The sequence below is a fragment of the Naegleria gruberi genome (assembly GCF_000004985.1).
Source record: "Naegleria gruberi genomic scaffold NAEGRscaffold_13, whole genome shotgun sequence".
Classification (NCBI taxonomy): Eukaryota; Heterolobosea; class Eutetramitea; order Acrasida; family Naegleriidae; genus Naegleria; species Naegleria gruberi.
Window position 1 is genome coordinate 528,899 of NW_003163314.1, and position 23,380 is coordinate 552,278.

At 34.6% G+C, this 23,380-nt stretch overlaps 9 protein-coding genes across 9 annotated transcripts; 5 read left to right on the plus strand and 4 right to left on the minus strand.

The window, feature by feature from the left end:
* Positions 1-3,384: 3,384 nt before the first annotated feature.
* NAEGRDRAFT_32075 (uncharacterized protein) lies at positions 3,385-4,230 on the plus strand (the record flags this gene model as incomplete). The annotated part of the gene is made up of 1 exon (XM_002679484.1): positions 3,385-4,230. One exon carries the CDS (start codon positions 3,385-3,387, stop codon positions 4,228-4,230), a length of 846 nt encoding a protein of 281 aa, XP_002679530.1.
* Positions 4,231-4,527: 297 nt separating this feature from the next.
* Positions 4,528-7,380, plus strand: NAEGRDRAFT_47638 (uncharacterized protein; the record flags this gene model as incomplete). Its single annotated transcript, XM_002679485.1, has 1 exon — positions 4,528-7,380. The coding sequence occupies one exon, from the start codon at positions 4,528-4,530 to the stop codon at positions 7,378-7,380; it is 2,853 nt and encodes a 950-aa protein (XP_002679531.1).
* Positions 7,381-7,441: 61 nt separating this feature from the next.
* NAEGRDRAFT_47639 (uncharacterized protein) lies at positions 7,442-7,969 on the minus strand (the record flags this gene model as incomplete). The annotated part of the gene is made up of 1 exon (XM_002679596.1): positions 7,442-7,969. One exon carries the CDS (start codon positions 7,967-7,969, stop codon positions 7,442-7,444), a length of 528 nt encoding a protein of 175 aa, XP_002679642.1.
* A 299-nt stretch (positions 7,970-8,268) lies between these two features.
* On the minus strand, positions 8,269-9,279 carry NAEGRDRAFT_65357 (uncharacterized protein; the record flags this gene model as incomplete). The annotated part of the gene is made up of 1 exon (XM_002679597.1): positions 8,269-9,279. One exon carries the CDS (start codon positions 9,277-9,279, stop codon positions 8,269-8,271), a length of 1,011 nt encoding a protein of 336 aa, XP_002679643.1.
* Positions 9,280-10,188: 909 nt separating this feature from the next.
* NAEGRDRAFT_65358 (uncharacterized protein) lies at positions 10,189-13,188 on the plus strand (the record flags this gene model as incomplete). The annotated part of the gene is made up of 1 exon (XM_002679486.1): positions 10,189-13,188. The coding sequence occupies one exon, from the start codon at positions 10,189-10,191 to the stop codon at positions 13,186-13,188; it is 3,000 nt and encodes a 999-aa protein (XP_002679532.1).
* Positions 13,189-13,256: 68 nt separating this feature from the next.
* Positions 13,257-14,201, minus strand: NAEGRDRAFT_44414 (uncharacterized protein; the record flags this gene model as incomplete). The annotated part of the gene is made up of 1 exon (XM_002679598.1): positions 13,257-14,201. The coding sequence occupies one exon, from the start codon at positions 14,199-14,201 to the stop codon at positions 13,257-13,259; it is 945 nt and encodes a 314-aa protein (XP_002679644.1).
* A 3,761-nt stretch (positions 14,202-17,962) lies between these two features.
* NAEGRDRAFT_4870 (uncharacterized protein) lies at positions 17,963-18,241 on the plus strand (the record flags this gene model as incomplete). Its single annotated transcript, XM_002679487.1, has 2 exons — positions 17,963-18,097; positions 18,173-18,241. Coding segments are annotated over 2 exons (204 nt in total), but the record flags the coding sequence as incomplete, so codon positions are not given.
* A 603-nt stretch (positions 18,242-18,844) lies between these two features.
* Positions 18,845-21,997, minus strand: NAEGRDRAFT_65361 (uncharacterized protein; the record flags this gene model as incomplete). Its single annotated transcript, XM_002679599.1, has 4 exons — positions 18,845-19,226; positions 19,268-21,426; positions 21,474-21,485; positions 21,545-21,997. The coding sequence occupies 4 exons, from the start codon at positions 21,995-21,997 to the stop codon at positions 18,845-18,847; spliced, it is 3,006 nt and encodes a 1,001-aa protein (XP_002679645.1).
* Positions 21,998-22,341: 344 nt separating this feature from the next.
* NAEGRDRAFT_47645 (uncharacterized protein) lies at positions 22,342-23,259 on the plus strand (the record flags this gene model as incomplete). The annotated part of the gene is made up of 1 exon (XM_002679488.1): positions 22,342-23,259. One exon carries the CDS (start codon positions 22,342-22,344, stop codon positions 23,257-23,259), a length of 918 nt encoding a protein of 305 aa, XP_002679534.1.
* Positions 23,260-23,380: the final 121 nt, after the last annotated feature.

Genomic DNA, 23,380 nt, shown 5'->3' on the forward strand with positions numbered 1-23,380 from the left:
GCCATCAAGGTGATTCTCTTGCATTTTCTTATTTTCCTTTTCACACTTTCAATATGGAACTAATATCCATCATCAAGTAAATAGGCAGCAAATCGAGTAATTCACTCGGAAAGGATCATCCATAGAGATTAACAGTGTGACTTGGTATGAGTTTAAATTCACCATAGTTGTTGATGAGTAAGTATTGAATGTTCCGAAAGACTTTCCTTTTTTCGATGGTTTGGTAGTACGTGGACCGACGGTTCTACCTTCCTTTTTGTTGGCATTTGGTTTGTTATTCTTCAAAGGATTCTTGTTTTTGAAAATAAATTTTAAATCAAATAATAATTATTTTAAAAAAGAAAAAATATTCAAAAAATGATGAAGCAGCTAAACTACCTTTTCTCATCATCGGAATGTTGAGAACTTTATCATGATTCCGTATCATCAAGTAGTTTTCTTTTTGATGGAAATAATAGTGTGAGAGATTACTTGACACTGAAGAGGTGGAGTTAATAGCAAAATAATGGGTCTACCAAACTTCATATAAATATCTAGTGAGAAGGTGGACAAGACTTGGGAATTGTCAATTACTGATTTTACAACGACTTGGTTACGATAATCATCCTTTTGTAATTCCCAAGTGACGACTCTGTTGGTTTCCAAGTAATTACTCGTCAACTTCCACAAAAAAAAATGTTGACAGGGAGCAGAGACTCTTCATCAGTAGCTGCCGTTGACCAACAAGATCCACGAAGCCAAAAACAAGATATGACTTTCGAGTACACATATTTGATACAAGCACTATTGAATCAAAATCCAAAACTGAATAATTCTGAGTTTATTCAAGAGTTCAAAAAAAAGTTAGAGTCTTTTAAAGAAGATATTCAATCAGCCTACGAATTCACCGTTTCATTTAGTAACTATTTAAAGAAGGGCAAGGATGGTACGTTGCACGAGTTGAAATCTTTCAAATTCTTGAAAGTGGCAAGTCACAAGCAACACTCATTTTTTCCAAAGAGGTTTTATGTAAAGGCAGTTGGTATTAATAATGATAGCACAACTGTATACCAATTACCAAAACTTATTGAGAGCAACAGAGTGTTTAGAAAATTTGACTTGATGGATTTCATCAAAGTTCAGTTTTCTGAGAACAGCAAAGTTTTGGACATGATAACAATTCTTGACAAGAAATTCCAAGTTGTTGGTGGATCACAAAGCCAAATCAAAAAGGGATCTATTTACTACTATGACATCTCGAAACTGGAAACTGGAAAAACAGCCAATAGCTTGATGGATAAACTTGGAAAGTTCGATAATGACTTTTTCAAGAAGATATCAAGACAAAGTTTAAATTTTACTCCTACTGTACGCATATGTACTCTTAAAAAGGATGATATTGTTGAAGAGGACGATACATATGCAGGGAATGGGTCCATATTATCGGATGGAATAGGCATGATATCTTATTCTTTTGCTGCTGAGCACTTGAAGAATGAAAAAGAAAACTTACCAACAGCATTCCAAGTAAGAATTGCTGGTTTTAAGGGGATGTTAACAGTGTATCCTGATGACATGCTAAAAAGAAAAGGAGTTAAAAAGAAAGTGATTTTGAGAAAAAGTATGAAGAAATTTGAGTGTAACAAAGATGACAAATATGATCTAGAAATAGTGGCATCCACGAAGGAAGAGCCATCTCCCGCCTATTTTAACACACAAGTCTTTCTTTTGCTTTATTCACGCCGCATGAATTTCTTCTCTCAAAAGAAAATTGAGAATTATGATTATGATGTGATGAAAATACTGAAATCCCATTACGGTGATGTTTTACCAAGTATTGATAGAGCGTCCTTTCACTCAAATCCTTTTTTGATAGATTTGTTGAGAAGTACACTAGCAAAGAAAAGAGATAATGGTAACATGTTGGTTACAGAAGGTATGACATGTTATGGTTTGCTGGATGAAACTAAAGAACTTAAAGAAAAGGAAGTTTTTGTAATGTTGGGAAACAAACATACCAAGTACGCTAAACCAAATACCAAATTTTTAAAGAGTGGGACAAAGGTGTTAGTTTTCAGATATCCAGTATTGAATATAAATGAGATAAAGATGCTGACTGCAAAAGAACCTATCAATAATTTACAATTGAGTACAAATGATTGTGCAGTTGTTTTTTCAAGTGTATGTGCTGCATCTGATATTTCAGGTGACCTTGATGGTGACAAGTATGTTGTTATTTGGGATGAATCATTATCCCTGATAGGAGATAATATTACAAAAAAAATTGAATTGAAAGAGAAAAAAAAGGAAGATAAAGAGGAGCAAACAGAGTATGAAGAAATTATACCAAAAACGAAAGTTACACCAAAAACACTTTCAGAAGCGTTCACTCATTTAATAATAGCGCAACAGTACGTCGGAAAGATAGTAACGACCTGGCAAAATACAATAATGAATGGAAGATACACATATCTAACAGAATCTAGAAAACTAGCCAAACAATTCCAAATTGCAATGGACTTTCCTAAAACTGGGATACTTCCAAACATTGATTTGCTGCACTCGCCTCCAAACTCTCCCCTAAAGACTGTAAGAAAGAGAATAGATTTTATGTACAATTTTTTGACTCCAATATCTGACAATTCTAAAGTTGCTAAAATACCACCAGATATCAAGCCTATTTTTGATAAATATATAGCAGAGATGGAACATTGGAAGTTGGTTTTGGGTATAGATGAAGTAGGAGTGATTACAAGAAAGAGTGTGTTTGAACCTATACAAGAGAAGTTTTCTAAACAATTAGAAGGAAAGTCAGTTCCAATGAGTTTGGGGAGTTTTTCATTGCTGATGAAACCATCTGGAAAGGCTAAAAAATCAAAATACTCCAGTTTTAAAACAATACTGGAGGGAAATTTCAGAGAATTTGTCGAACAATATTTGAAAAGAATTTTTAATAATGGGAAGGAGGAATTGAAGTATTTACAAAATTCCCTTAAAGAAATTACAAACAACCAAATTCTTTGGAAATACATTGCTCAAAAGCCAAATCTATACCTCATTCTTACTTACCTTATAGATAGAAATAATACAATGATGAAATATGAACAGTTTGCTACAGATGAGTTGGTGTGGTCTTTTATCAAATATTGTATTTTAAAAGAATACCTTGTTCACGAAGATGAAAATCAGGCTGTTACTTACGAAAAGGAAGAGCCAAACCTGGAATACCTCCTTGTTGAATTTAAAAAAGATAACCATTTCACTACAGAAATAGATAAGTTGATTGGTTTTATTACTGATATTCCTAAAATGGATATATGGTATCCGAGAATTAAGGAAGTTTGTGAAAAAGTTAATGTAGAATACATTCCATTTTCAGAATTACTTCCATTACCTAATGAAAAAATGCTCGGAAAAGGAATACATGGAGAAGTGTTTCCAATGATGTTCCGATCAAAAAGAGTTGCTGTTAAAAAAGTTGAGTTTATATATCCAGATACTATTACTGGGTTTTTAGACGAGTTGGACCTTTTGGCAAAACTTAGAGGCCATGAAAATATAGCTGAATTGTATGCTGTTTCTCTTGATGGATACAATGGGTTTTTAATCATGGAATATTGTGATTATGGATTATGGAATCACTATTTCAATAAGCAAAATAAGCAAAAACCAAAGATTAATTTTGACAAACTGCAATTCCTTTCATTACTCAATGATATAGCTAACGGAATGGAGTGGATGCACAAAAAAAATGTGTTACACAGAGATCTAACAGTCCATAATATTGTATTGCTAGAATATAAAGGAGAACAAGGACCATTCCTCAAAGCCAAGTTGATTGATTTCCATTTAAGTGTTTCCAAAGACTGGTCAGATGCTGAAGAGAAACTGAAATTCCTACCTCTTGAAAAATTAATCAAATGTTCTCCTGAAGCCATTAATGACAAATCAAATTATCATTTCCCAAGTGACGTTTTCATGTTTGGGAATATACTATGGGAAATATTGCACCGAGAGGAAATATATCATCGGCTCAAATTTAAACATGCCATTCAATTGATTTTACAGGGAAAACTAAAACCTGTAACTGTAAAAATTGATTTAGAAGTTTTGAAAGTTTTGGAAAACTGTTGGAACCTTGATCCAGACCAAAGGCCTACATTTGAGAGCATAGTTAAGGAGCTTTCTTCTCTGCTTGAACATGAAAAGAAGAAACGAATGAGATACAACCATTTCAATGCCTTAAAGTAACAGAAAATTGTCACATTATTCATAACATTCTATCACATAATAAATTAAATTCAGAAAATATTCCAAATCCAATAACTGCCAATTTTTGAGATTTTTCTTCTTTTGAGTAATAGAGTTGAGAATATCCTCAAGTTCTACTTGGGACATTCCTGGTAATTTTCATGAAACATGTTGATGATAATTAAATATTAATTGAAAAAAATGAAAAAACGAATTTTGGCGAGAGTTGTTGATAAATCCGATAATTGCTCGAAGCCTTGTTCATCATCTTTATCAAATAATAATAATAATCACATTATGAATGAAGACTTGGATAATTATTATCAAAATAATTTTGTTATTGGAGATTGGGGATTTATTCCGAAGGAATGGATTTGGGAGATTTGTTCCTTTCTCTTCCCGATTGATTATATGAAGTTAATTTGGATGAATAGTCATTGGTATCATAGTATCCGAGGATTTGCTTCTCATCAGGAAGAGTTTAGATTCACCAAATTTATATTTGATAGGATCATGTTGTCGAGTTGTAAATATTCTCATCAGAAACAATTGGAAAAACATTCGGAAATGGATGAAGGAATCAGCCAAGAGCAATATTCAACATTTTTGGAATCTAATAGGAAACAGGTTCATTCATTGTTTAATTTGTTTTTCACTGGTGTTCGCCATTGGTATTTTAGTGATTTGTTTATAGAAAAAGAATTAATTACGTGGTGTTTAGGTAGTGATGAGGAAAATCCGAATAATACTTTGGAGAGCATTACATTTTTCAATTGTAAATTGGAATGTGGATTGGCACAGAATATTGCAAATAGTACGAGTAATTTGAGAGAGATTAATCTTCCTTATAGTGGATTTTGTGACATTGAAGTGACAAGGCAAAAGAATCTTCGGTTTGTGGACTCGTATCAGTCACAGTTCATGTCCTTCCTCTTGTTTCAAAATGATTTTTCGTCGATAGAGAAGGGAAAATATAAAACAAAATCCATAGATCACGAAAAGAAACAAAACCGAGTGGAAGATGATAATTCACACATATTGGGAAATATTGACATCCTTGAATTATTGCCATTTTTCAATGATAGTACCAATAAGAGTTTTGAAACTTTAAAGTATATTTATTTGGAGGCATACGATGGTATATCCGAGTCACATATTTCTCAGGACATTACTCAAACTCATGGAAATTTGATAACGAGCAATTCAGACGACAGAGAATTTTTACAGAGGAATATATTTAAAAAGAATAATCAATACTTTACATGGATAAACCTTCCAGATACAAGGAATAAGAGATTGGAAGTACCACTAGAGTTGTGCAAGGTTGGTGACCTGGATCATCAGCTCAAATCTGTGATATTTTCCAATGCAGATGAAGAGGGGGAAGAAGAATTTGGAAGGAGAAAAACTCCACAAGATTTAATTTATTTGGCTGCCATACTGCCTTCACACATTAATTTGATTTGTTTCTGTGGTTTGGAATCGTTCAAGACGAGAAGTGACTCAATAGACTCATATTTTGAATGTGTAGGATTTGAAAAGTGCTATGGAAAGACCAGTGCTCCTCCCTGTGTTCTTCTTAGCTCGCTGCAATCGAACAAGCACAAGGACTTGCCAACCGTATTCCTCAAATTGCAAAATAATCTGCGAAAGAGAAACAAGACGAGGAAGGAATTCTCCCTAGTCAATTATTACGGCATTGAAAATCATTCTGGTGTTTATGGACATATTCACAGATTGACTGATGTTATTATTTGGGGTGATATTCAAAAAGTAGACTATTTGCTGAATATGGGATTTCATATTCATGATTTATTGTACTTTGCACAAGTGAATAGTGCATTGTATACACACGATGATTCCTCAGATACGTGTGAGTGCTACCTGAGTGATTTGATGTTTTCCATAGTATTTTTCGGAATTGTACATAGGAAGGGTGAAAATTTCTTAGAGTTATTAGGATTACTGACAAGGTTTGGAATGGAGAAGTTATTTGGACCCTTGTTGAATGTTTGGGAGAATAATTATTTGGATGTAAAGTTATTGGAAAGTTTAACTCTTGTAGATTTATTAATTGTTATGAAACTTTACAAGTCTATGCTTTCATTTTCAATGATGTTTCCAGTCATCAAGACAGAATTCTTTGTAAAGATTGATTCTGATGAACATGATCATGAAATTAGAGACATGCTGGACTTGGATTTATTGGAGAGTAATTTGAAAGATTTATGGACCTGGTTGTTTGCTTCAATTGAACTATTGATGGAAGAGTTTTGGAATAGAGTTTATAAAAAGAAATCCTCTCTGATTGGTGTGAAAATCGAATCAAAGAGGGAACAGCCAGTGAGAATGGCCAAGATAATCAAACGACTAGAAAAAGGAGACTCGGCCATGTTTGATCAGGCAGAGAATGATTTAAATGAACTGAAAAAGGACTCGTTATGGAATTTCTTTATGACTGTGGATCATTCCTACATTGGAGAGCTCAGAGAAGAAGAGGAATGGTCTGGAGTATTGGAATCTGAAGATTTTGATTGGATTAATTATTGTGACAATCCAGATCAAGCATCTAGAATTGGAATGATTATGAATAGTATTTGCATGGATCAGAGATTTGAATCGCCCATTCTCTCGGCAAGTTTAAACTGCAATGAGGATGGTATTCGATTTTTGTTGGAAAAACTTCCTCCCTTAAATGTGGAATCTAGAACTGAACGATTTACTGAATGGCTCAATGAACCTCGTTTCCACGATACAACCAACAGAACTGTCACTCTATACGACGTTGTGGAATCTTCTTATCCAATTCTACGAGTATGTGATTTACTTTGTTTTAAACCTGTAGTGGTAGCTGGCATGATGCTAATTTATTGTCATGACGATAATGAATCGGACGAATCAATTGATTATCTTTCTCTCTTTAAGAGCTTGTTGGCAGATATTTATTTTGAAACTGGAAGTATGAGAGATATTCCAGATATTGACATGTCCCTTACCAAATTCATTTCCAAATTGGATGTCAAGAAGAAATCAACTCCCTACTCGACAACATCTGTCTCTGAAGATCGAAGATTATCTACCTTAATTTATTTAACAGAAATTGGATGTAAAACAGTTTCCTCGAGAAGAGGTAGATCTTCCAATAGGTAGTTTTCCACAAATTTTAAACTAAATTGGAATTTGATATTTTTATAATTATTAGAAATAATAATTATGGTAATTGTATTGGATTTGAATTCTTATCATAAAGTTGACCACCATGATCTTCACACAAATACGAAACTCTATCAGCATCTTCCCTAGGTGCCGTAATTAAGAGCTGCACTGATTCATCATCATCCTTTTCCTCCTTCACATCCAATAATATTTTAAAAAAGGTAGAAACCAATTGTTCATTCAATTCCTCATCTTCCCTTTCCAATACTGGAATGGAAACTACATTTACAAGTACATACGAAAGATCGTCCTCATGGTAATTTCTCAACATGGTAAAGAAACCATCCCAAAACTTTTGGAAATCCGAATCAAGTGCCTTCTCGAAACAGTTAAATACATCTTCCTCTGATGTGATATTTTCCTTGTCAATATTCACAATTTTGACAGTTTTGTTATTTGTGATGGAAATGATTTTTGATGCAGCAGATGCAACTGTTTTCATGTCCTCTGCATCTAGCAGTACAACATCTCGTTCACCACATCTATTTCCTTCCACAAGTCTGTCAATAATGGCGTTTGGCATGATGTGTTTTTTTTTATGTTTGTTTAATATTTAACTGTTCGTGCTTTTTCGCCATTTCAGTGATAAGTCGGAGCGAAATTATTAATCCACTAATGGAATGAACACTATTTTAGAAAACAAATATAAGCGTTTACAATGTATTTACTGCATCAATATTGATTTTAAATATCCAAGTATGTTAAAATGAAACTGTTGTATTTTATTCTAATAATTATTTGTAATGATCTCTTTGATTTAATATTATTTACAATTTTCCTTTTTTCAAAATTGATTTTTTCCAAATTTTCTAATTTCCCAATTTAATCCTTTCTCGATATTTTTCTCTTTTTCTTTTTCAAATTCTTCTTTGGTCGTTTTACATGCAAATGATCATGAACAGGTGGTTCATTTGGCAATGTCAAACAAACAATTGGTGTGTCCATAGCCACCACTGGATCCATATTCACAATATTATGTGGCATTCTCTTTTGTGGTGAATGTAAGATGATGGTATTCTTTGGATCGACATGTCCTTTATCAAACCACAAACTCGATGGTAAACTATTCGATCGATTCTTCCTTAATAAATCCACAAGAGCTGGTTCTTCAAAGATGGAGTCTCTTTGGGCATCTCCAGAAATTGTTGGTTGACTATTAAGAGAATGAGAGGATGAATCATGTTGGAATGCATTGATTGGATGTACTCTGTTTTTGGGAGATTTATTGCCATGCATGGATCGAGAAGCATTTGGAGAGGAGGAAGATAAGGGAAGCATGTAAGCCAATCCATCTTCGGATGTGATGGACATGGATCGATTGGCATGTATTGGTCTACTATCTAGTGGTGTTGGAGATTTGTGTTGATTCTCAAGAGCTCCATCGTGATGAGCATGTCCTTTCCGATGATGCTGTGAAAAGTGTTGTTCTTGTTGAGAATTTGATGAAGGAGAGGAAGGTTGGGAAAGAGAATAAGTTGTTTTCAGGATGGATTTTGGAGGAGAGGATGAATATGATATCCTGTACTTGTTTTCACTAGAAGGTAATGTCGTTGTTATCGAAGAGGAATTATCAAACGTTGAATGAATATTATTATTCATCATTGTCATGGAGTGTTGTTGTTGCATATTGATGGAGGGTCGAATCATCATGTTATTCCTCCGAATGGATTGTATTGAATTATTAAGCACATCATCATTGAGGAATTTGGCTGGATTGCCTGAATCATCCTCTCGACATGAATCATAGCCAAATGTTGAAGCCGATGATGAAGAACCTGCTGCTGATGAGGAGGACACTGATGAGAAGAATCCATTGGATGCTCTATTGCCCATTCTCTATGCTGATGAAATGATTTATATATATTTATTTTGGCTGTTCCTTAATGCCCTATTCCAAATGAACATACAGTAAGGAAAAGGAACACAATTTTTCTACTAGTTAATTACCATCACGATTTTGTTGATGTTCTCCTCTCGGTTGCTTCTAACAATCGCATAATTTCCAACTCGAGTAAAATAGATTACCATTTATTTACAAGCTAAGGCTTGTTTAATGACCATTATTTCCGTGACGGACATCATGATGGACAATAGGGAATCACTTCCGCGCGATCATCCACCATAACCATTAAGGTCATGAAAAATTTATTAAGGAAGAAAAACTTGTATTGATTGATCAAATCGATAATATTTATGGCCACGTTGAAGAAAATTGGACGAACATTAATTACTCGATTTTCCAATTTTACTCTTGCTCCTAGATTGTTCACTTGAAACACAAAAACTTCATAACGAATAAATTCCCACAACAAATCAATGACTATTTTCAATTCTTCATGGACTATTTAGTAAGGCACATATCAATGCTACAATAAGCTCATAGATCTCTCAATATTGATCAGTGTAATAATTGAGAAAATTCCCAAATAAGGTCTTTATATCCGTACTAAGGTGATTAGAAAGCAATTGTTTTATATTATAAAAAGAACTCATGTGGAAATTACATTACCTTAGAATGACATGACTCCTTCGCCGTATTTTAAATGCTAGGGTTGTGCCACAGGTCAATTCTATATAAGGAAATTAAGGTGGCGAAACTTTTGAACATATGCTTAGAAAATTAGTTGTAGTCAGTGAAATAAATAGAACGGTTACTATTTGTGATAATTAGCAAGTTCATCCAATCTGTCAGACATCAAGGAGAGAGTTGTTCACTAGCCAAAGATTCCACCACGTAAAAAAATGTCATCCAAAACGAACCCCATTACTAGGCATATGCCATCATTATTAGCACACTATTTATTGTTATTATTCTTCTTTATTTTAACACTTTCGAATAGTTTAGTCTTGGGCGAAAGTTATAATGTTTATTCTTGGGGATTAAATATGGATGGTCAGACCGGAATGGACCTTCCAACAACACCCGGAAGCTTTGCAACTCCAACTTTAAATCAACACGTTTCTTCCTTGCTAGCGAATCCAAATTCTCTATACGAAAGTGTTTACAACATTGCGACGAAACCTTCAGACATTACAATCTCGTTAAAAACCATCATTCCAGGATATAAATACAATCTCTATTGGTTCACATTCACGAATACCACCTCATCCGAAACTACTGACCAATTATTTTCATGTGGAGATAATACAGACTATTGTTCTGGACTAAAGTCTCCCAAGTTTACAACAGAATTACAAGTAGTTTATGAATATTCAGCAACTTCTAATAACAGATATTTGGATGGATCACTTTCTGGTAAGAAACTTGAAAGTGTTGATTGTATGGTTTCGTGTATTGCTTGTACGAAAGATGGTTTAGTCTTTGTTAGAGCTAGTTCACAAAAATGGGCATGGTATGCAGTTACTATTGATTCTGGATTGGTAGATGCCCAAGGAATCACAGTTTCGAATAAGTGCAAAAAGGTTTCGGTTGGTGGAACTTCCACCTCTGCTACCTATTTTGTAATGACAGATTCTGGACATTTATTCTCATGGGGAGAGTTTAACAGTGCAATGAGAGGATATGATGATGCAGAATATTCAGGAACTGCTCCTCATTTAATTTCTACTGTTTTTGGAGCTTTCGAATTTGCAGTTCTTAAGGATTATGATATTCCAGTAAATGATGGGTTGGGAGTTTTGGGATATTTGAACGATACTGGATTATACTTGATTGGAAAAAATACGTATGGCCTCTTTGGAATTACAGTCGATGATTTGTTTTATTTAACTCCTTATTTGGCAATTGATAGTCAAGTTATTGGTTCCAAATTGAAAAAGATTGTTTTTGGTTATGCCAACGCTTTGGTTTTGGCAGAATCTGGAAAGGTTTATGCATTTGGAGGAAATGATTATGGTCAAGTCAATCCAAGTGGTTACGGCCCTTATCAGGAAAGTGTAGCTGAAATTAGTTCAGTTTCTGGATCTGTTGATTGTTTCTGCTCTGCTCATGCATGTGGTTGTAGGCAAACAGGTGGAAGTTTCAAAACTTGGGGATCTGATAAGGAGAGAGGATGGACAGGAGCTGCTTTGTTCGATTACATTAACTTTCCCGAGTCAAGCTCAACATTTTCCTTATTAACTAGGGGAGGATTTGCCATTTCGAATACAAATAAGCTCTATGCATGGGGTGATAATACGAATGGATACATGTGCTTGGGAGAAAAGTCAATTCAGATGACACCTAAATTACTTTTCAGCGCAAATTATCAATTGAAACAATTGGTGAGTGGAGAGGCCTGTTCTTATTCTCTCGGTGAGAGTGGAGGAGTTTCCATTGTAAACATGTGGGGAAATTGCACGAATGGATTGGGATTTGGAATTGCACCAAGTGGAGGATACTTGTTCCATAATTTAACAACTTTGGATAATAGTTTGCATTTACAAGGGTTGAAATATTCTCAATTGAGTATGTACAACCTGCATGCTGGTTTCCTATCGAGCTCTACACAACAGAAACCTTACATGATTGGTTATGGTGATAGTATGAGATTGGGAACTACTAATTTGAATGATTTGGATGTGTTAACAAGTGTTGACACTACTGTTTTGGTAAATGAGGATATTGTTCAAGTTTCTGCTGGTTATGATCATACTGTCTATCTTACAAGAGGTGGTTACTTGATGGGTTCAGGTGACAATTCAAAAAGACAATTGGATCCTTTGGATGTATCTTATTCTGAATTGTTGAACATTAGTACAACAGTAATTCAGGAAGCAGGAGAACGAATTGTTAAGGTAGTTGCAGGAAAACAGACAACATTTGTCCTGACAGATGCTGGTCATATTTGGGGAAAGGGATCAAATGAACAACAACAAATAAGCAAAAATGGTCCTTCTCCAATTACTGAATTTCAACAACTTGATCCAACAACTAAAAATTTTACCAAATTGGCTGTAGGAACCTATCCAATCGCGTGTGAAGCTGGCGGGTTTGCATACAGATTCTCTGGGGACAATAAGGGTCCATGGCAATATTTCTATACCTATATGGAGTCTTGCTCTGATGTGTTTGCCAAAGATGACATTTATTACTTTATCACAAATGTTGGAAAGGTTTATGCAATTGGATCAAATTATTATAATCAAATCTCTACTGTCTATGGATTGGATGAAGTTACCCTTACTGCAAATATGATCTTCTCACCTGTAAAACTTGGTGGAATGCCTCGAATGATTGCTGTTGGAAATGGTTTCACAAGCATTGGTGTTGAAGTTCCTTCATATACTTGTAATGGAAAGAATTTCTCAGATCCAACTGTGTGTAACGGAAAAGGTTATTGCATTTCCCAAAATCAGTGCCAATGTGAAAACTCCTATTGGACTGGATCTGATTGCAGCACTCCAGTTTGTATTCCTGTGGAAGGAGGAGCAATTTGTAGTGGAAGAGGAGTGTGTATTGCACCAGATACCTGCAAATGCAATAGTGGATATTTTGGATCCAGATGTGAAACATATTATTGTTTTGGAATATTGCCAGATCCTTATGGAATGGCAACTACTAAACCTTGTAACAATAGAGGAAGTTGTAAAGGACCAGATACATGTGAATGTACCAGCAGTGAATATTATGGAGATGAGTGCCAATTTAAGAGGTGTTTCAGTGGAAATGGTGCATTCTTAAAGAGGAATTCATTAGCAGATCGCTTGTGTAATAAGATTAATTCACAAATATTGAATATTACCTATCCTATTCCCACTGGTGATATGTCTGGTACTCCTAATATTCCGAATAGAGGGTAAAGTTTTATTTAAATGTGTCCAATAAATATTTAAAATAAACTCTATCTTCCAATAAAGTAATAATAAATTTACAATTTAGAATTATTCTTATAAGCAGAATAAATTCTTTGAGTGGCAACAAATTCACCTCCCTTTTCTAATTTGATTGGTGTTTGAATTTGACCAACTTCAACACAGACAAACTTTTCATAATCCTCTGGTTTCATATCAGCCATCTTTTTACACTTTTCTTGCCACAAATTCCACACCACTACATTTTGAGCAGTATTAGCTTGTTGATCAATGTGAATTTCTCTTGTAGTGTGTGAATCACCTGATTCATCAACAATAACACTACGAATATCATCCAACATGTCCAAATAAACTCTATCAACTTCTTCGGAAATGACAATAGGTTCTGATGGTGCAATAATAGTTGCTGACTTGTTGATCTTATCTACATATTGTACATGATGGTGATTATTGTGAACACCATCAATATGAGCCTTTCTAATATCTCCAATTCTGAAATAATTGTGGAATGCAAAAGTGAAGGAACTAATAACATCCCAATTAGTTGATTGTCCATTAGTTGCATCCACAACCTTCAATGACATATCCAAATGATTATCAGTCAATGAAACAATTAAGAAAACATCCAATCCATCATAATCAGCCATCATTTTAGCAATATCCTTGTTTTGTCCTCTATAAGCTCCACTCTTGATCATTTTGAGTGTTCCTACACTTTCCAATGATCCAATCTTTTGATCAACAACTTCCCACAAGACATTTCTAGCAAATCCATGACTCATCGAGAGAGGTCCTTTATCAGAAAATTGTGGGAAACAAATAGGAACACCTCCTCTGATGGCTTTATCAGTAGCAAAGATTGCCTTCTCACTGACAAATATCACTTCATCATTTAAAGCTTCGGAAGAATTTGGTGATGTACAACGATAGCTTGTAAGATGAGCACCATGCAAATGAACATCACATTGGCTTTTACCATTTGGACTGGTAATTCGCAACATTTTCCATTCGGAATTGAAAGGACTGGCAAGAGTTTCAACCTTTGAAGAGGACATGTTGAAGATGATGAGAGTTGTTGTGTTGATTATTTTTTTTAAATAAACATTAAATGATGAAAATTGATATTAATAAACAATTTCCTGATATGTGATTTAAGGAGGAGAATAAGAGGTGTTAATAAGCGCAGAATAATCCTTTCTATGTGGATGGAATAATAATAATATTAAATATAAAATTCAAGCAATAATAAATATTAATTTGTAGATGGAAGAAATATTACAATCAAGATCTGAAAGTAAATTGTTGTAATATTAGAAATTCCAAAACAATACCACATCATTCTTGTTTCATTCCTTTCCAATAAATCACTCCACGCTATGAGTCCGCCTCGATAAATCTCACTCCTACTTTTACCAATTTCCTTCGCAACAGGTCAAACTCCTCCATTCTACTCCTTCTTCATATGAAGAAGTGCAACAACATAAGAAGCTTCATAGGCAACCTTATTCTCTCAATAGCACACAAAAAAGATACAAAAGAGAGCACTCTCAATACAAAGTAAAATCCAATTTTCTCTTCTTCTTCTCTTACTCAAAAGGAATGAAGTGAAATTGTATGCAATTGTTCATCACCATGTATTGGAAGTTGTGTATTGTTTATCATAATACACTCTTTAAATCAAGAAACCAACAACTGTCACTGAAATAGTGTTATTTTAGCTAAACTTGTCAAGCAAAATTTCAAGTATCATTAAAAAAAAATGATGGTCAATCATGAATTGACAGATGAAGATCCACCCACTCTACTCACAACACCACTCAAAAAACCGACACATTCACTTGAACAACAACAACAAGATGAATTGTTGATAATCAATACATCTTCTTCTTCTTCTAATCGCAACGATGATTTTCCCTCCAAAAAAAACAACAATAATTCGGTAACGGCCGCAGCTGTAAATAATTTTTCTTCAAATTCTCTCCAACAACAAGTACAATACAACAACAATAACGTCGAAAGGCTAAAGAACAATGCGAATAATAATAATAATATAGATAATTCTGGTGGTAATAGCGCTTCCTCTCCATTGCAGAGAACCAAGCCTTTTGTGGGATCTCCTGCTTCCAATCATACATCGTCTTCATCATCATTGAGAAGTCCTCTTTCTGCTCTGACTCCAGGTGGAACGAACAAGGCTACCACTACTACTACTACAACAGAAGATATCATGATGGGTATCGATTCTGTTGCTGAGGAGGTTATTGTGGATGATGAAGAGGATGATGAGGATGACTTGGAAGTGGTCATCCACAAGACGACTAGACAAACTGAGGATGTTATTGGTGGTCCTGGCGTTGTTGGATACTACTCTAATGAAAGCGATAATATGGATGAAGATGATGATATGGAGGATGATGACACTACTATGCAAACCCTCTCCACAAGTCATTCCTCTTCAATTTGTTCAACAACTTCACACACTAACAAGTTTCCAATGTTGGATTTGAGTGCTCTGAATGGGAATAGCAAGAAGGCAAAGCTAACCTCAGTGATGCAACACTCTTTCATGATTACACCAAAGAGAATTGGTTCCAACTTGGTGAATAGTTACGAGATGCACCACAACCAACACCATGGCAAGACAGGAGCTAGTAATCAACATGTAGATCAATTGGAGTTACCATCTTCTATCCATACCAAAATGTCTCAAAATGATGATGAAGATGACCTCAACCTAGGTACTCTCAACCTGAATAGAACAAAAACAGCAACACAGCCACACCAAGTCTACTTGCACCGAAGAGGTATCAGCTTCTCCAAAGATGTTGACACTCAAGTTTATTCTGACGATGAGGAAGATGACTTGAAGTGTGTCACTAGTAATCTTGGTCACGATGATGATGAGCTACCAGCAATTAAAACCAAGCCTCATCATGAAAAGAGGGCCTCCGTAGTGACTCAATTCGATGATGATGATTTGGGATTGAGCATTTCAACCAGAAAACCTTCAGATCCAATGATGATAGATGACGATGATCTTCAAATCAAAACCTTCAAAAGCCAACATCCTTCCCAACAGAAATTATTGATTTCAACTTCTAAACAACTTGGAAACCAACGAGCCATGACTGATGATGGTTCAGACTCACCTCTCGGTAAACTCAACATTTCTTCATCTCATCAACAAAAACAAACCAAACGTAGTGATGATTCCAACAAATCATCCAACAATAATCAATTTTTGACCGTAGGAAATACTTCAAATGCACCTACATATTCTCCAAGAAGTCCTAATAATACTAAATCAGTATCCTTCATGATGCCTTCCACACTGAAAAGTGGAGCCAACCCATATCACTACAATAAGAGCACTCCTTCAAAACCTTCAATTTTCAATTTGGAACGTCATGTTTTGAGCTCAGACGATGAATTTTGTAACTCGCAACTTGCTGATCCAGAATATGTTCGTCAACATTTGGAATTACTCTTTGAAAATACCTCTTCTCACCAATGTCAAAAATTAGAGAAAGAGTTTGAAGAATTGGAGGAAATTGATATGACTACTTGGCTTCACAAACGTTTATATTTCAGAACAGGTCTCAAATATATGGATATGAATAGATACAGTAATGTTTTACCTAACGAAGATACTAGATTTAAACTCTACAAGGGTATAGGACCAGTAATGCACATGAATTTTTCCTCTCAACAAATTTTTTCCAATTTTGCACTGTTGGCTAATCCATTGACTATTAATACTGAGACACCAACACAACCAAAACCAAGTTCAATATCTATTACAAGTAGTAATACTATCAATAATAGTACAACAACAACAAATAACAGTGCCAATAATACTACTAACAATACTCAGAATAACAGAGTGGTATCTCCAAATGCAGAATTGTTATCCTCGTGGGAAGAAGATTACATTAATGCCAATTTGATAAAGACAAGAAAGGAATTTCTCTTTAATTGGGATGAATTCTCAATTAATACCTCTCCACTCAGTATTACCGGTTCCAACTCTGATAGCCCAAATACCAACTATAGCAACAATAGAAAGGAAAGGGAAGAATTAGCAGAGAAGGTGAATATGGTTGATTATATTTGTACACAAGGTCCTCTTCCATATTCTGCTTCTCATTTTTGGAGAATGATTTATCAGAGTAACTCTCACATTGTGTTGATGATTGGTCGTGAACAGGAAGAAACTGGTGTCAAGTGTGCCATCTATTATCCTACTCCTTCTCCAACTGCCAATTCCTTAACATTGTCTTCAATTCTGACAACTTCATCTTCTCTGGATGGTGTCTCTCCAAGAAATATGTTAACTATTCCTGGTATGAAGAATGGAGCTACTGATTCGATCATTATTGATGTGAACCCTCCAAAGACCATTTCTAACACGCAAAAATGGAGACTTGAAATTACCATTCCAAAGAGAGAACATGGTGATGACGAAGAACCAGTCAAGTGGATTATGCCAAAGGAACTTGTTCAAAGAGCACTCGTTATCAAACTGAAGAGAACTAAGGTTAATTCTGATGACGAGGAAGTTTTGGATACAAGAAAGATTCACCTTCTTCAATATGTTGGATGGATAGATCAGAGTGTTCCATCTCAAATTTCTACTTTCCAAAAAGTTATTGATCATGTCAATGAATTAATTGAGAAGAGAAAGAATGATATCTTGTCATTGTCACCTCTGTTAGCTTCAAACACCATTTTGCCATCACATTTAGGAAAATCTGTTTTGGATACAGTTGGACCTATTGTTGTTCACTGCTCTGCAGGTATTGGTAGAACAGGAACATTTTGTGCTGTTGATTGTGCTTTGAAACAATTCAGAGCTCACATTTTTAAACATGTACACTCTTTGAAAAATCAAAATACTGTCAGTCCTCCAACCTCCTCTCGTATGTCTAACATTCCTGCTTTCCCTTTCAATATTTTCAATATTGTTAAAAAGCTCAAAGAACACAGGACTGGTATGGTACAGACAGAACACCAGTATGAATTTGTTTATAAGGCTGTTATTAGATGCTATAGTGACATTCTTAAAAAGTACAATATTAACATGCTGGAAAGAAAGAAATAAATTTAATTACCAATCATTTCAAGAATGCTTTGAGCAGTTACAACTGTGCAATGTGGATTCTCCTTGATATATTTCCTAGTGAGAGTTGTTTCTTGATCTTCAATTTCATCATGATCAATCTCTGCCAATTGATTTTCACTATTTACAATAATCATATCCAAAGACTTGATTTCATTAGTAATAATTCCTCCGTTCAAAGCTATAGATCCTTTCAACTTTCTATTATTCTTATTTTCCATTCCAAATAGATAGATTTTCATGCCTTCTAGAGGGTCATCCTTAGCAGAATCTTCTGCTGCTTGTTGCTTTTGAGCTGGAGAAGCTGATACGGTTCTTGTTGGCGTGTTTGCAGCTCTTGTTGGAGTTGATGTAGGAGCTTTACTATTAGATTTTGTTGGTGTTGAACTTGTTGAGCTTTTGTGTTGTTGAGTTTGTGGTTGCTTATTCCAATTAGAATAAGACCCACTTCTATCAAAGTAATATATATATGTTTTGACTTTGGCTTTCAATAGGCATTTCTAATAAAATATTATTGTAAATTAATTAAAATGTAAAGAGCAAACAAACCTTAATAATTCTTTCAGTTGAATACCAATCAAAACCTTGAATTCCAAATCCAATTCTAGGCATGTGCACTGTAGCATCCATTGTGACAGCAGAGTAACAGACTTTTGCTAGGGCAATCTCTAGAGCACTATTAATAATTGGACCGTGACCCTTTGATTTCTCATAGTGTTGAGCAATTACATTTACAATATAGGTTGATCCCTTCTTACTCTTTACAGGAGTGAGTTGAGCCTCACCGACTGAGATAAGATCCTGTTCACAAGCATTTTCATAAATTAGCTTGATTTTCTTCCCGTACTTGCTGGTAATATGTTTAGAAATACCAGCATTTGGAAATTGTCCAAAATCTGAAATAACACTGTTGAAATTGTTATCTTGTTTGTGAATAAAAATACTTACTTGACAATAAATCTAGTACCTGAGTGTTCATATTTTTCAGGTTGAGTAACATCTCCTTTCACATATTGAATAGTATTACTGTCGGAAGTGATTGGAGAGAATGGTTCATCATCTTCTTCCTTGTTGAATTGTTTTTCCATTAGATAAAGGTCCAATTCCCAATCATCAGGTATTTCAATCAAATGTGGATCAAATTCATCATACTCAGATTCCTCATCTTCATCATCACTAGTTTTAATCTTTCTTCTCTTGGTTGTTGCATTTCTTTTGGAACCTCTTGTTCTGGTTGAAATAGGTGAAATGTATCCATCATCGTCTTCATCATCTGAAGGAGATAATATGAGAGATTCGTCCTTTTCAACTTCTTTCTTCTTTGGTTTCTTCTTTGGAGCTGCCTTCTTTTTCTTAGATTTAGTATGGTGATCTGTTTTTTGAGAACATAGATCAATGCCAGCATCTCCCAACAAGTTTTGTAATGCCTCCACATCCTTTGAAGATGAAGTTGTCTTTGGTCGATAGTCAATTCCGTCGTACATGTAAATGGATCCAGATTCAACATCTTGTAAACTCTCCGCAGCACTTTCTAAAGATAAACTCAATCTCTTAGGTCCCTTCTTGGCTAATAATTCATCAATGGTGATACCAAGAAGCTTTTCATCTGATTCTTCAGCACTGACGTCAGAGGTAGAGTCCATAATTTTGTGTAATCCAAATGAAATCATTTCCATAATAGTATCGGAAGAGAGTTTTTCATCAGAGCTTGAATCAAATGCATTCGAAACGGCAGATGATGTATCAATAGTATTGATGGATAGAGCAATCTTTTTCATTGATCTTTTCAAGATTACTTCTTCTACTGAGCTTTCAGTGACCAATCTGTAAACTGTTACTGGCTTATCTTGACCTATTCTGTGACATCTGGCCTGAGCTTGTAAATCCATTTGAGGATTCATATCCATATCCATAAAAATAACTGTATCCGCACTGGTCAAGTTCAAACCAACACCTCCTGCTCTAGTGGAGAGCAAAAAGACAAACACATCCTTATCTGTGAAACTCTTAATTGCTTCAAATCTTTCCTCTCCTCTGACAGAACCGTCGAGTCGTTCATAATTCCACTTTCTGAAAGAAAAGTAGTCCTGTAAAATGTCCAACATTTGAGTCATTTGAGAGAAGATCAAAACCTTGTGCCCTTCTTGTTTGAGCTTTTTCAATAGTTTGTCTAAAATAATCATTTTACCACTGTTATTCACAATATGTTCACCTTCAACAAATGGTTCTTCTTCTGCTCCTTCAAACATATAGGGGTGATCACAACATTTACGTAAACTCATTAGGACATTGCTGAGACCTCTAGAATTCTTCTTACCAATAGCATTTCTATCAGCCATGAGGAAACCCTTGTAGAATTTCTTTTGTAAAGTTGTCAACCTAGTATAGATGATGTGTTCTTCCTTTGGAGGAAGATCATTCTTGAGAACTTGATTCTTTGTTCTTCTAAGAAGGAATGGCTTGAGAACAATTTGGAAATTATTCCTCACAGAATCAGCATCCACATCCTCAACATTTTCATCAATATCTTCTTCAATATCTACACTCTCAGAGATGGATTTCTTCAAAGTTGATTTGGAGAGGAAACATTGCTGAGGGAACCAGCTGTCAAATGTTTCGAATAAATGATCAAAGTAAGTTGGAGCACAGAAATATAGGAGAGCCCACAGTTCTTTTGTATTGTTCATTAATGGAGTACCACTCATGAGAATGACTCTTTCATACTTGTAGATTTGTTGGAGGGCCTTGTAAAGGATTGAATTTGGATTTTTCAGTCTGTGAGCTTCATCCACACAAAGACATTTATATTCGAAACCAGAAAGAAAACTTTCATCATTTGTTACTGTTTCATATGATGTAACAATAACATCATATGGAAATTCTCCACTCTCCGCAAACTCCTCATTCAAAGTATCTTGCAATTCTGCACGTTCTTCTTGATTTCCATGATATCTCAACACACGAACAGAATTTCCACAAAATTTGTTAAATTCCAAACACCAATTTTCAATCAATGACAATGGCGAAACAATTAGAAATGGTTTCCTTGAACTTTCCTTGTCAGTACTTTCCATCCAATAACAGAAAAAACTAATCACCTCCAAAGTCTATATTATTACACGATCGTATTCACTCCAAAATTTTGATTACTTACTTTACCAAGACCCTATTTAAATAGTTGATCAATTAGTTTAAATTTCCAATTTAGAATAAGAAGAAACATACCATATCGTCACCTAATATTCCACCATGCGTCTTGTTATCCAACAATAAACTCTTCAACCAAGAAACAGCTTGCCACTGATGATTCTTCAATTTACACGAATTCAACAAGTATTTTGATGAAGGATTCGGCAACTGATCAACATCTCTCATCTCATTCAAACACTCACAATCAATTTGCAATGATTTAATTCTATTCAAAAATACATTAAAATCCAGCGTTTTGTTTTTTGGTTTTTGCAATTTTAATTTACTCAAATCCTTCTTCTTCTTTTTATTCCGATGATCATGATTGTGGTCATCATCATCATGATCGGAATCTGAAAGAGGCGGAGGTGAGTCATCTTCATCTTCTATATCTGAAAATTCTTCTTCCGATTGATGATCAACTCGTGGTTGTCTTGTTTCTTCTTCATCTTCATCAACAATGATGGAATCTTTTTTACGTTTGGACATTTTTTTTGTAACTGAAATTCAATTTTCTTAATTTTATTGGAAAATTTAATATATTCACATTTTAAATAGTTAAATATTATTTATTATTACATTACAACGAATTGCAATGCATCGATTGACAAAGTTCATTTGATGGAAGTATGAACTTTTCAAACTATAAAAAAATGTCTCAAATTCAGGTTGCTGATCGTGATTGTGAGGTATTTTCTGATGATGTTTGTTTTGAAATATTATCCTTCATTGAAGAATCTTGGAGTATCATCAATGCATGTTCTCTCGTTTCAAAACAATGGCTAAATGTTATTAGAAATCGTAGCAGATTATACTTGGCATTTTGGAAGGAAATGAATGATGAAAGAGCTAATCAAATGCTTCAAAGTAGATTCTTGGGAAATATTCATCGTTTAATGATCTACAAGTTGGATGATAATGCAATTTATGGAGAAGTATTTTACAGAGCTCTACAAGGAATGAATAATCTGACATCATTGAACATTAGCAGTCAACAAATAGGTCCAGAAGGTGCTAAATTAGTGAGTGGAGTTAAGCAATTAGAAAAGTTAATTCTAGTTTTCAATAATGTTGGTACTGAAGGTGCCAAATATATTAGTGAAATGGAAAATTTAACATCACTCATCATTAGGAGTAATAACATTGGTGATGAAGGAGCAATTCACTTGAGTGGAATGAAGAAATTGACAAATTTGGATGTTAGTGATAATATGATTAGAGAGGATGGAATGAGGGCAATCCGTAATATGACACAATTGAGGAGTTTTGTGGATTGTGGAAGTTGTGCTCTGGAAGAAGTTTCAAAGATGGATCAATTGACCTATTTAGATGTTTCACACAATCTCAGTGGAGCAGCTATAGGTAAATTCAATAACTTGACTTGGCTCAGTATGGTTAATACCTGTATTGGTGATAACGAACTTGAATTGATTAGTAAATATCCAAAATTGACCAAGCTCTTTGTCTCCAATAATTTTATCACCTCAGAAGGTGTGAAACCTTTGAGTGAAATGAAACAATTGAAAGCTCTTCACATTGGCGATAATGGTATAAATGAGGAAGGAGTGAAAATCATTAGTGAGATGAAACAACTAACGGAGCTCAATGTTGAAGGTTTGAATATTTCAGAAAATGACCGTGAAGTGCTACTTTGTATGAAGAGTCAATTGAAAAGTCTTAATATTACTGGATGTGAAGAAATTCCTGGTGCAAAATATGAATCATCATTATTGGATCCAGAGTGGTTCTAAAGGGTTTTAAACTATAAGAGAATTTCCTACATCAAAGTAAATAATTAATTAATTGATGATGATGAATAAATTCCAAAAATTAAAAAACAAAAAACAATCATGATGATACTATGAATGATGA